The sequence below is a fragment of the Hylobates moloch genome, unplaced genomic scaffold (assembly GCF_009828535.3).
Source record: "Hylobates moloch isolate HMO894 unplaced genomic scaffold, HMol_V3 SCAFFOLD_5, whole genome shotgun sequence".
Taxonomy (NCBI): Eukaryota; Metazoa; Chordata; class Mammalia; order Primates; family Hylobatidae; genus Hylobates; species Hylobates moloch.
Window position 1 is genome coordinate 20,598,114 of NW_026652280.1, and position 13,815 is coordinate 20,611,928.

At 44.4% G+C, this 13,815-nt stretch overlaps 1 protein-coding gene across 1 annotated transcript in view; it reads right to left on the reverse strand.

Moving 5' to 3' along the window:
- Window positions 1–13,305, reverse strand: part of LOC116467778 (O-acyltransferase like protein) — a 73,756-nt gene extending 60,451 nt beyond the window's left edge. Inside the window, 1 exon segment of the mRNA XM_032151465.1 lies at window positions 13,155–13,305. Coding sequence (XP_032007356.1) covers window positions 13,155–13,305 — 151 coding nt within the window.
- Between the last annotated feature and the right edge of the window lie 510 nt (window positions 13,306–13,815).

Here is a 13,815-nt window from a genome sequence, read left to right on the forward strand (position 1 = left end):
GCAGTGGTATGATCTCAGCTCACTACAGCCTTGACCTCCCAGTCTTAAGCGATCCTTCCACCTCAGCCTCCTGAGTCGCTAGGACTACAGGCACACACCACTACACCCAGCTAATTTTGTTTTTTAATTTTTGTATAGACAGGGTCTATACATTATGTTGCCTGAGCTGATCTCAGACTCCTGGACTCAAGTGATCCTCCCACCTTGGCCTCCCAAAGTGCCAGATTACAGGCCACCGTGCCTGGCAAAAACAATAAACATATTTTTTAAACTTACAAAACAAAATTATGTCTTTCTAGTACATACCAAAAAGAGGAAGGAGAAAATTCTAGAAAAATTTATACCTCATTGATAACACTTATTATCTAGGAAAGGGACTGGTATTTGAATGAGGGAATAAAAAGGCCTTGAACTTTGTCTGCATTATTTAGATTCATTTACAGTGTGAACAAATTCATGTATTATGTATGTAATCTGTGAAAATTTGAATCAATACACTTCTTAAATTCTTAATGTCATCCCATCATCTAGAGTAGGGGTTGGCCAACTATAACCCTGCTTGTCTTTTTTTTTTTTTTTGAGATGGAGTCTCGCTCTGTCACCCAGGCTGGAGTGCGGTGGCACAATCTCAGCTCACTGCAAGCTCCGCCTCCTGGGTTCACGCCATTCTCCTGGCTCAGCCTCCCAAGTAGCTGGGACTACAGGCGCCCGCCACCATGCCCAGCTAATTTTATTTTGTATTTTAGGTAGAGATGGGGTTTCACCGTGTTAGCCAGGATGGTCTCAAACTCCTGACCTCGTGATCCCCCCGCCTCGGCCTCCCAAAGTGCTGGGATTACAGGCATGAGCCACTGCGCCCGGCCACCCTGCTTGTCTTTTAAGAAAATTTATTTTTAATATGGCCATGCTCATTCGTTTACATATTGTCACAGCTGCTCTCCCACAAAATGGCAGGGTGGAGTAGCTGTAAGAGAGACCCTATCGCTGACAAAGCTGAAAATATTTACTATCAGGCCCTTTAGGGAAAAACTTTGCAGACCCCTTAGCTAGAGCTGTGATTCTCAGCTCTGGTGGGAATTCTGGTGGGCATTCGAATCACCTGAGACATTTAAAAAAAAAAAAATCCTCACGCCCAGGCTCCACCCCCACAAAGAATGACTTAATTGGTCAGGGGTGAGGCTTCAGCTTTGTTTTCAGAATGTCCCAGGTGATTTTAATGAGCAGCCAGGCTTGCCTGCTCTGACTTTTAGGATTAATTCCAGACTCCTGCGTATGGTTTAAAAGGCCCTTCGTAACCTCGCTTGGCCCTCTGGTCTCGTCCTCCCAACCCACGCTCATTTCCTCTGCTCCGAGATACAGAACGCACCAGGCGACGCTGTCTTTAAGCTTGGAATGTTCCTCCTTTCCATCTGCCTGGCAAATGTTGAGTCATCCTTTAAGTCTAGGCTGAAGGATGTTTTTCCCTAAGAAGCATTCCAGATTCTTGCTTACACGTCACACTTAAAGGTATGTTGTCACTGCGTACCTGTCTGTCTCCCATGGTGAGGGGAGGGAGGAGATGCTGTGTCTTCATGTATCTCTCAGAGCAGGAGCTCAGTGAACATTTGCTGAATCAAATTAAATTTTAAAAAATCTAAGTTCAAATGCCCAAAATCCAGCTCCACAGAGACATTTTGAAGTCCTCCTTGTGTCAGAAAAACAAAACAATAACAAAAAACTGGATGCATTTACTGTAACAGACTAAATTTTTTTTTTTTTTTTTTTTGAGACAATCTTGCTGTCCACCCAGGCTGGAGTGCAGTGGCACGATCTTGGCTCACTGCAGCCTCCGCTTCCTGGGTTCAAGCGACTCTCGTGCTTCAGCCTCCCAAGTAGTTGGGATTACAGACGTGCACCACCGCATCCAGTTAATTTTTGTATTTTTAGTAGAGATGAGGTTTCTCCATGTTGGCCAGGCTGGTGTCAAACTCCTGACCTCAAGTGATCCACCTGCCTCGGCCTCTCAAAGTGCTGGGATTACAGGCATGAGCCACTACCACGCCCGGCCTGTAACAGACTAAATGATTTTCAAATCCCCTTTTCTGTCACGGAGTAGCCCCAATTCTGTAGCCTAAAGTGTAAGAAAGGGTCCGGAACCATAAGCCTTGAAGCAGACAGAAACAAAAGAGATGTGAAAACTGAGGCTGTCTCCCTCCTTAGGTAAATCCTGAAGGGCACATGAAGAATATCTCATTCTTCATTTGAGAAGATTCTTGTTTTCTTTCCAGTTGGTATTTGCTTTCTAAACTCATTGCATTTATGATTGTCTAGCTGAGCTAATATTATTTGCTACGCAAATTTTCAAATTGCATTTGCTTCCTTTCTGAGTATGAATTCAAATGGACAAGTTGCCCTTTTCCAAACTAATGCTTAATTAGCTTCTGTCAAGGACCTAAGAGATGCCAGGGCACGGGCACCCTCCAAATCAAAATACATTGTGATTGTCATGGGAGGGAGAAATAGAATAAATGAATGATTAATCGCACTTGCTACGTCAAATCATATGGCAGTTGTTCCAAGTTTCATTTTCAAAAGATTAAAAACAACTTATTTCAATTCTGTGCTAATTGGCAGGCAAATTTTCTTTCTCACTTGGTGGCAATGAAATGTGGATATTAAAATGCACAGCTGAATAATTTCTGGGTTTGAATAGAGGAAAAAGGAGAGCTTGGTCTACAGTCTTAAGTTTTTAAATATGCATTGACAATCATGAAGCTGAAGGCAGTGGAAGCTTCTGGAATGCCGGGCCAGAAACAAATCCTGAAAGGAATTATGACCTTGAAGCTTTTATTAAGCACCTAGCAGATTGCTGTTACACTGGAGATTTTTAAAAACGAGAATAGTCCTTGCCTTATAGTTGATGATACAGGGCATACAGTAAAATGCTAACTATCTGGTGCTAGAGATTCCTTGTGGTAAAAGAAAGAGCTGAACGTGCTCTCCATTTCACAGCCTAGTTCCCAAGACAGGCACTTAGACACTTCCTGGCAGTCCCCCTTGTGTCTGGTCAGCTATCAACCTTAGACCAAAAGAACAAGAATAGCATGCATATTAATTTCTTGTGGCTACTGTAACAATTACCACAGATTTCATGGCTTAAAACAATAGAAATTTATGTTCTCACAGTTCTGGAGGCCAGAAATCCAAAATAAATAAGACTGGACTGAAACCAAGGCATTAGCAAGGGCTGCACTCCTTGTGGAGGCTGCAGGGAAGAATCTGTTCTTTCCTTCCTCCAGCTGCCAGCCTCCCTTGGATTGTGGCCACAGCATTCCAAACTCTGCCTCTGTGGTCACATCATCTGCGTGTGCCTGTGTGGTGGATGCATATTTCCTCCTGTCTCCCTTTTTTTTTTTTTTTTTTTTTTTTTTTTTTTTTTTTTTTTTTTTTTTTGAGATGAAGTCTCACTGTCACCCAGGCTAGAGTGCAGTGGCACAATCTCAGCTCACTCCAACCTCTACCTTTCAGGTTCAAGCAATTCTCCTGCCTCTGCCTCCCAAGTAGCTGGGATTACAAGCACCTGCCACCATGCCTGGCTAATTTTTGTATTTATAGTAGAGATGAGGTTTCATCATGTTGGCCAGACTGGTTTCGAACTCCTGACCTTCAGTGATGCACCTGCCTCAGCCTCCTAAAGTGCTGGGATTACCAGCGTGGGCCACTGTGCCCGGCCTGTCTCTCTCTTCTAAGGATACATGGAGCTGCATTTAGGGCCCACCTGGATAATCCAGGACAACCCCCACATTTTAAGATCCTTAATTTAATCATCTCTGCAGAGACCCTGTTTCCATATAAGGTAACATTCACAGGCTCCAGGAATTGGGATGTCTTTTGGGGGACCCTGTTTCAGTCTACCGCAGCATGGATATTTGGTATCCAGTGAACCCGGAATTTCAGTGAAGCCCAATTTCACCCTTTATCTTAACATTTGCTTCATTTCAGCATCTTTTCCGTCCCTTGCTCTAGCACCAGGAGAGGGTCTGGCCTTGAGTAAAATGCCCTCCAGACTAACAGCTGGGCGGGAAAAGAGGCAACATTCAGAGACTGAAAATCAAGATGACCAGACCTGCCCTGGCGACAGGGGACCCAGGCTTGGCCAGGGTCCTGTGATGGGTGCTGGTCCATTCAGTGTCTGCCTGCAGACCCGTGCCTCCAACAAGGCATCAGCCGTGGCCTTGGCTTCCAGGAGAGAAGATGAGGCACACGGACTAGAAACATGAAATAAGCACTCCAGGAGGGAAACGAGGAAGCCAAAGGGAGCAAGTGACCCGAGTAGAAAGCTCAGTGCCCTGGCCATCAGGGTGGGCTCAGGTCTTGGTATAGGAACCAGGGAAGAGGGACTTGAAGGGTTAAGAATGTCTCAGAGCAGAAGTAGCTGCTTGGGGACAATTTCAAGAATGTGATGAGATTAGAGAGACAGGAAATGAAAAGCCCTGCAGGCTGCTTGGGATCCAGAGGCCTCCCTTCCTCCCTCCTCATTCTGTCCCAAAGGAATCAAGTACAGCAAAATGCAGCAATCACATGAAACCTGGGGAGGAGCCAGGATCTGCCCAGCAAAGTTAAAATTCCACACCAGTAGCTTCCCCTGCAAGTCCTCTGCTGTAGACACACACGGACCGGGTGCACTTTAAGAAAATGCTCTGAGGCGAGGCAGGGTGGCTCACACCTGTAATCCCAGCACGTTGGGAGGCCAAGGCAGGCAGGTCGCCTGAGGTCAGGAGTTCAAGACCAGCCTGGCCAACGTGGCAAAACCCCATCTCTACTAGAAAAAATACAAAAATGAGCCAGGTGTGGTTGTGTGCACCTGTAGTCCCAGCTTACTTGGGAGGCTGAGGCAGGAGAATCACTTGAACCGGTAAGGTAGAGGTTGCAGTGACCTGAGATCGTGCAACTGCACTCTAGCCTGGCGACAGAATGAGACTCCTCAAAAAAAAAAAAGAAAAAAAAAAGGCTCTGCTACATCTCAAGGAAAATGAGTCCCTGGACCTACCTGAGACACAGTGCTTTCCTTTCCCGCCTCCCCCGCCCCCATTCTGGATGATAAATGCATGCTTTTGATTTTGATTCTAGAGTGTATTTGAGAGGCATTAATACACAGTTCTTTGTAATAGTTTGCTAGTGCTGTCTTCAGAATTTTCCGCAAACTGGGTGGCTTAAAACAACAGAGATGTATTATCTTACAGTTCTGGGGACTAGAAATCTGAAATCAAGGGCTGAGAAGCATTGGTTCCCTTTGGAGGCTCCAAGGAAGAACCAGTTCCATGCTCTCCTAGCTTCTAGAGGTTGCCAGCAGCCCTAGGCCAGGAGGCATCACCCCAATCTCTTCTCCATCCTCATGGAACCTTCTCCCTCTGTGTCTGTGTCCAAATTTCCCTCTTATAAGGACACCAATAATGGGATTAGGGTGTACCCTGATCTAGTATTACCTCCTCTTACATATCTGCAAAGACCTTATTTCCAAGTAACTTAACATCCACAGGAACCAGGGGGGTTATGGTTTCAACATATCTTTTGGGGAGACACATTCAACCTATAACACTCGCCGGGTGGGGATTAGTATCGATTACACTGATGTAAAAACCATGCGAGACATTGGATTCGTTCGCTAGGGCTGCCATAATGAAGTACCACAGACTGGGTGGCTTAAACAGCAGGAATTCATTTGTCCCAGTTCTGGAGGCTGTATGCCTGAGATCAAGGCACTAGCAGGGTTGGCTGCTTCTGAAGCCTCTCTCCTTGTCCTCTAGGAGACCGCCTTCTTGTGTCCCCATGTGGTCTTCCCTCCAGGCATGTCTATGTCCCAAGCTCCTTTTCTTATAACGGTACCAGTTACCGGTTAAAACAACCCCCACCCCAACTCATCTCATTTGGGCTTAATAATCAATCTTTTTTTTTTTTTTTTTTTTTTGAGACAGGGTCTTACTCTGTCACCCAGGCTGGGGTACAGTGCCATAATCACAGCTCACTGTAGCCTCGAACTCCCAGGCTCAGGTGATCCTCCTACCTTAGACACCTGGGTAGCCAAGGTTACATGCATGTGCCACCATGCCCAGCTAATTTTTTGTATTTTTTGTAGAGATAGAGTTTCACCTTGTTGCCCAAGCTGGTCTTGAACTCCTGGGCTCAAGCAATCCGCCCACCTCGGCCTCCCAAAGAGCTGGGATTTCAGGCGTGAATCACTGCGTCTGGCCCAATTATCTCTTTAAAAACCCTGTCTCCAAATAGAATCCCATCCTGACGTACTGGGACTTAAACATATGAATTTGAGAGAAACACAATTCAGCCCATAACATACACAAATTACAAATAATGAAGCCTACAGTATAATAATGAGGTCCTTAGTATCAATTCCACATATAATGAATTGATTCTCTTGGAATACTTTCATTGATTTTTGCCCAACTCTTGTATCCATAGCCAATCTATGGTTTCAGTTGACTAAGTATCGTTCCAACATGAATGTTGATATTTTCATTCAAGTTAATGAATAATACAGATGTGAAACAAGATGTATGTCAGAACTTATTTGTCCATGATGTGAGCAAATTTTTTGCTGAATTTTGTAACAGTTGGAGTACTGAAGATACTTCCTTATCTTTTTGTGCTATTCATAATGTAATGGTTAGACATTACACACTTCTAATTTGCACTCAACATTTTATCCATTAATTTCCTCAGTCTAGACAATAAAACAATAAATCAAGCCCTGACTTGTAGCAATTGCTGACTTCCCTGATGAAGATACAGCCCCCGTGGCTGACCCCCAGCTCTCAAGGTGACGTCCCTGAACATGAACTTGGAAGGCCACGCACAGTAACATAGCAGTGACTTCCACTATACAGACACGAGAACTGTAAATAGCATTAAGAATATAGATTTTTTTTCCTTTTTTTTTTTTCTTGAGACGGGCTCTCTGTCGCCAGGCTGGAGTGCAGTGGTGCGATTTTGGCTCACTTCAACCTCTGCCTCCCAGGTTCAAGCGATTCTCCTGCCTCAGTCTCCCGAGTAGCTGGGATTACAGGAGCATGCCACCATGCCCAGCTAACTTTTGTATTTTTAGTAGAGACTTGGTTTCACCATGTTGGCCAGCATAGTCTTGATCTCTTGACTTCGTGATCTGCCCACTTCAGCCTCCCAAAGTGCTGGGATTACAGGCATGAGCCACTGCACCTGGCCTACAAATAGTTTTTTTAATGTAGTAAAATAATTAGGAAGTGATGAGTTTTGAATATTACTTTTGGGCCGGGCATGGTGGCTCACACCTGTAATCCCAGCACTTTGGGAGGCCAAGGTGGGCAGATCACCTGAGGTCAGGAGTTTTGAGACCAGCCTGACCAACTTGGTGAAACCCCGTCTCTACTAAAGATACAAATATTGGCCAGGTATGGCAGCGCACACCTGTAATCCCAGCTGCTCAGAAGGCTGAGGCAGGAGAATTGCTTGAACCCAGGAGGGGGAGGCTGCAGTGAGCCAAGATTGCACCACTATACTCCAGCCTGGGTGACAGAGTGACTCTGTCTCAAAAAAAAAAAAATTATTACTTTTGTTCTTAATATATAATTTAATTGTAAATTTGCATGAGTTAGCCCCTAAAAATAATTATATTTAACAACCACCTTGACACTTAACAATTGGCTCTCTCAAGCCAGCACAGACTGCCCGTAGCACACTGCTGGGCTTAGGAGTCGGAATTCCTTTTTTTTATTTTAGGTTCTAGGTATATGTGCATGTTTGTTATAGGTAAACTGTGTGTCATGAGGGTTTGGTTGGAATTCCTTAAAGTTGCTGTAGATTTCCAGAATTGAGGACACAGCCTGGCCATTTATAGGTGAGGAACTTTGTTAAAGGTGATGTGTTAAGCAAGGTGATGTGGCTTGGGTGAGGCCACACAGCTGGTGATTGGCCTAACCAAGAGGTGGTCCCAGGCCTTACCATTGCCAGCCTAGCACAATTTCCACTGCTTAGTATCCTGTCTCTAAACCTTGATTCGTTTACAAGAGAAGTACAATGAGGAAAGGAACAAAGTGCCTGTGGGAAGGTTCAGGGGGTCAGGCAGAGAGAGAAAGAGAAGGAGAAAAGAGACCAATTGTCAGCATAGAAGGACAGCCCAGACAGGGGACCGACCCTGAATTACAATAGAAATAGACAAGTATGAAGAAAGAGGAAGGCAGCTCATTCTGTGGTAGTTAATGTAAACCAAAAATACAATTCTAAGACCCCCAACCATCTGAATGCACCCCTCCTTTCAGCCAAGGGCATTCTAAAGTCAACCTGAAAAACTAGTTCAGGCCACAATGGGAAGGGAGGGGGGACATCCCTCATTATAGCCTCCTCCCTTTCAGAATTCAGGCACAACCGGCCAGTGTTAACGTAAGACTGACAGAACAGACTTAAGTCTGATAAGAGACATTGACAACATATTGTCTCTGAAGCTTGCTACATGGAGGCTTCATCTGCATAATAACCTAGGTCTCCATAATCCCTTATCTCAACCCACACACTTCCTTCTATGGATTCCAGGTCTTTAGATAAACTCTTTCAACCAATTGCCAATAGGAAAAGCTTTGAATCCACCTATGACCTAGAAGCCACCCCACTGCCTTCCAGTTGTCCCACCTTTTCAGACCAAACCAATACACATCTTACATGGATTGATTGATGTCTCATATCTCCCTAAAATGTACCAACCTGCAGTCTGACCACCTGGGCATATGTTCCCAGGATCTCCTGGGGCTGTGTCACAGGACATCAGTCACTCATTTTGGCTCAGAATAAATCTCTTCAAGTATTTTACTGAGTTCGACTCTTTGTAGACATTAAGGAGAAAGAACATTTAAAAATAACCAGGAGAGAGGATACCAGTGATCTTTTTGGATGTGGTTTTTGTTGTGTTTTGTTTTTGAGATGGAGTTTAGCTCTTGTCACCCAGGCTGGAGTACAATGGAGTGATCTCAGCTCACTGCAAACTCCGCATCCTGGGTTCAAGCAACTCCCCTGCTTCAGCCTCCCGAGTAGACGGGATTACAGGTGCCTGCCACCATGCCCAGCTAATTTTTGTATTTTTAGTAAAGATGGGACTTCATGATGTTCTCAGCATCCCAAGTAGCTGGGATTACAGGGATGCGCCACCACGCCTGGCTAATTTTTGCAATTTTAGTAGAGACAGGGTTTCGCCATGTTGGCCAGTCTGGTCTCTAACTCCTGACCTCAAGAGATCTGCCTGCCTGGGCCTCCCAAAGTGCTGGGATTACAGGCATGAACCACTGTGCCTGGCCTGGATGTGGTTTTTGTACGTGATAAGAGGTTGAATGTAGGACTTCTGAGGTTTATGGAGTTTAAAACAACAGCAACAAAACCGGAAACAGTGAGTCCAGAACACTCGCTAAGGACTTCAGCAGCGAAAAGAGCCATAAAATAAAACCCCAAGATCCTAGGAGGGTGGCAAAACCAAAGCACACAAAAGTACTTGGTGGATTTTGTTTCTGTAAGGATGGTGGATATGAGAATGTTAGAAAGCAAATGGAAAAAGATGGTGGAAAGGTTGAAACGGAGTCTCCTTTTAGAGTTAGATTTCTACAGTGTTTCCTACCATGCCTGCCCTCTTTAATCCATCTTACCCACTGCTGGATGAGTCTCTCTAAATATCAGTCTCTCTCCTGTTCTAGAACAGCCATGACTCAAGGACTCTCTCTCCACCTTATTCCTTAGGCCCTGGCCGATTATCCAAGCTCCTATACAGCCCATGTCTGCCACCATCTTTGTGTTTGGGGATTGGAGATGGCATTTAAAAATGCCATCATGCAGCTGGGCGTGGTGGTTCACGCCTGTAATCCTAGCACTTCAGGAGGCCGAGGCGGGCAGATCTCTTGAGGTCAGCAGTTCGAGACCAGACTGGCCAACATGGCGAAACCCCGTCTCTACTAAAATTGCAAAAATTAGCCAGGCGTGGTGGCGCATGCCTATAATCCCAGCCACTTGGGATGCTGAGACAGGAGAATTGCTTGAATCCCGGAGGCAGAGGCGCAGAGATCACGCCATTGCACTCCAGCCTGGGTGACGAGTGAAACTGTCTCAAAAAAAAAAAAAAAAAAAGCTATTGTGTGATATTTAATACATTAAAAAGGCATAAACAATAAAACAAATGCCTATGTTCCCACCACCCAGCTTAAAAAATAAAACTTGACCGATCATTTGAAATGTGTGCTCCTAATTGCATCCCCACCAAGGCTAGCTGTGGACTGAATTTGGAGGTTATCATCCTCATGCATTTCTGAACATTTGTACTACATATGTAGAACCACATAGAGCAAGATAGCACCTTAAATTGCATTTTTTTAAACTTATATATGTATACAACTTTCTGTAGCTTGTTTTTTTCTTCTCGATGTTATTTCCGTGCGATCCTTCCATATTGATCTGTGTAGCTCTGCTTCACTCTTCTTGCTATTGGGTTTTATTCTGTTTTTCTTGTTTCTCTTGTTGTGGCTTATTTTATTTATTTACTTATTTATTTATTTATTTTTTTTTCTGAGACAGTCTTGCTCTGTCACCCAGGCTGGAGTGCAGTGGAGCAATCTCGGGTCTCTGCAAACTCCACCTCCCATGCTCAAGTGATCCTCCCACCTCAGCCTCCTGAGCAGCTGGAACTACAGGCATGCACCACCACACCAGGCTAACTTTTTAATTTTTAGTAGAGACGGGGTTTCACCATGTTGGCCAGGTTGGTCTCAAACTCCTGAGCTCAAGCAATCCGCTTGCCTCAGCCTCCCAAAGTGCTGGGGTTACAGGCGTGAGCCACCGTGCCCGGCCCTGTTGTTGCTTATTTTATTCAACAGTTAAAAGTGCAGACTCAGGAATCGGACGATGTGAGCTCAAATCCTATTTCTACCACTGCAGGCAGGATACTTTGCATTTCTGTGGCTCCATTTCCTCTTTTATAAAAGAGATGATACTAACGCTGTCCTCCCCCGCATAGTGGCTGCTAGAACTAAACGGCACCGCTCCCGCCCAAGCCTCGGAATGATGCCTGCCGTATAAAAGTACTCACTCACCAGTGACTCTTACTCTTTTTCCATCCGCATGACTGCCAGGAAAACCAAGCTGAGAACTAAGGTCAGAACGACATGCTGTGCTCAAAAATCTCAGGCAAAATGTCAGAGCAACAACGCCAAGTATTTTCCGGTACATTAGAATGAAAATCAGTTTAAAAAACTACCGATTATTGTATTCATCTGTTAAAATAAATTAAGTCATCTATCCACTTAGGTAAATCATTCAATTCTTTCCCAAACAATTTATCCTGGAGATATCTTTTTAACTTAAAAGATTTTCAATTTTCAGGCTCCTACAGATGGAACAAGGTCAGTGCATGACTAGAGCAACTTACAAGGCAAATATAGCATTAACATGGCTGTGACTAATGATGACAATATGTGCCACCACCTCATCACCAGGAATCTGAGCCAGCCATGGCACCTTCTGGATTTTCTTGGCCCGCTTATTTGGCCCCAGTCTGTCAGAATGTTCCCTATCAACATCACCAAGTGTTGTAGCAAAACACAATCGATTTCAAAACGGGACTTGAAGAAGATGGCTAGTAAATCAATTGGATTTGTATTCTCTCGCTATTTCATTAAGTATCCGGACATCTAATCCCATGTAGAACGGCAACTGCTTCAAATTATGTGCTATTTTGAACGACAAAATATCAGATGAAAGCTTTTGATTACCTTTACGATGGATATTATGCTACTAAGCGTTTTTCAACACAAAGTACATTAGTCATGCATTCAAAATGTGAATGAAAATTGCTATGTTCATTTGTCTGGCTTTGAAAAAAGCAAGTTTTTACATTTTCCCTTGTTAGTGGTTTCCATCAGCATCAACTATGAATCATTTTTCTGAAAAGGAGGTTACCCCAATGAAAACACATCTGATTTTTTTGTCCCTTTCCGGCAGGAAAGTATGTGTGTCTTTAGTTGTGGGAATGATTTTGGGAAATACAAATAAACTTCTGACCATCCGAAGTCCATCTATATCACATGCCAAGAGGCGTGGCTACAGTCTCACTCCTTCCAGCTTGAGTCCGTGCATTTTCCAACACACTCCTTAGCATTTACTATCAAGCATGGAATGGGCAAGACTTTTTCCCCGAATAAGGAAGCAACTCATTACCAAAAGCAAACTAAATGTCTAGAAAAAGAAGCCAGCTGGGCACAGTGGCTCACGCCTGTAATCCCAGCACTTTGGGAGGTGAGGGTGGGCGGATCACGAGGTCAGGAGTTTGAGACCAGCCTGACCAATATGGTGAAAATAAAAATACAAAAATTAGCCAGGCATGGTGGCTGGCACCTATAATCCCAGCTGCTCAGGAGGCTGAGGCAGGAAAGTCACTTGAACCCAGAGGGTGGAAGTTACAGTGAGCCAAGATCGTACCATTGCACTCCAGTCTGGGTGACAGAGTGAGACTCCATCTCAAAAAAAAACAAAAAAAAAAAACCCAAGATATCTCATATAACAGTGAAATGTTATCCATATTGATGACATCAATGATGTTAATAATAATCAGCATCATACAGTGTATAAACTATTCTTATCTTTTTCTTTTTTTTGAGAAGTCTCGCTCTGTTGCCCAGACTGGGATGATCTCTGCTCACTGCAACCTCCACCTCCCAGGTTCAAGTGATTCTCCTGCTTCAGCCTCCCAAGTAGCTGGGATTAGAGGCGTGCACCACTGCACCTGGCTAATTTTTGTATTTGTAGTCGAGACGGGGTTTTACCATGTTCACTAGGCAGGTTTCGAACTTCTGACCTCAAGTGATCCACCCACCTTGGCCTCCCAAAGTGCTGGGATTACAGATGTGAGCCCCCATACCCGGCCTCTCATCTCGAGAGATTGGTCTTCATGAGATTCTGCTGGCTAGACTGACAGAGCCTCCTACACTAAAAATTCCTCCTTCCTCTTTGATTCCTGGCAAAATGCAAATTAAGGCTCATCTTCTCTTTCCTTTCTGGTTCTGTGTCTTTAATTCTCAAGAGTTTGTCTAGAATGCTGCCAGCACAAACCTCCACTGCCCTGTGTTCACCTACACAATGGGCCAGGGAAAACTACTTACTTCTTAGAGCGTATTCTTTGGGCTTCACTGAATTCAGATCGGAAAGGAATTCATCAGTATCTTGCATGCACTTCAGAGAAATGTTTCTTGCAGGAAAAACAAAAGGAAATTGAAAAGACAGCAGGCAAAATAGTAGAGTCAGGCTCATCATTGTCTCCTAACCTGTTAGGATAAGCCTCACATCTTGGACAAACAGCCTTATATTTATGAAACACTGGTGTATAATATGTCGCGGGTAAATGGGACATGCTCGCTCCTTAACAGGCGGAGAGACAAGCTGTATCTCCCAGCCACCTGCAAAGCGGCAGAGACGAACAAACCATGGAAACCAATTTATATACAACTTGTTGAGTAACACAGCACTGTGGATGTGGGGGCTGCTGACCACCTGGCTTCCTTTAGTTATGCAGATTAACATTTCCAGTTAACATGGATAATGCTGGATTTTCTCTAGCTAGATGGCCTGGTGTACGTCTCTGGGTTTCAAAAATACAGTGACTATGTTAAGTGGCGATATTTGGCTTTTGTCCAAGAAGGATGATGAACTCATAAAACATTTGGATGAATGATAAACAAAGAAGGGCTTCTCCGTGATGGTCTGCATAGGGTATGCATCTGCTGAAGCATGTGCTGGACTTTGAGAGTGGTATCAGCGTGGGAG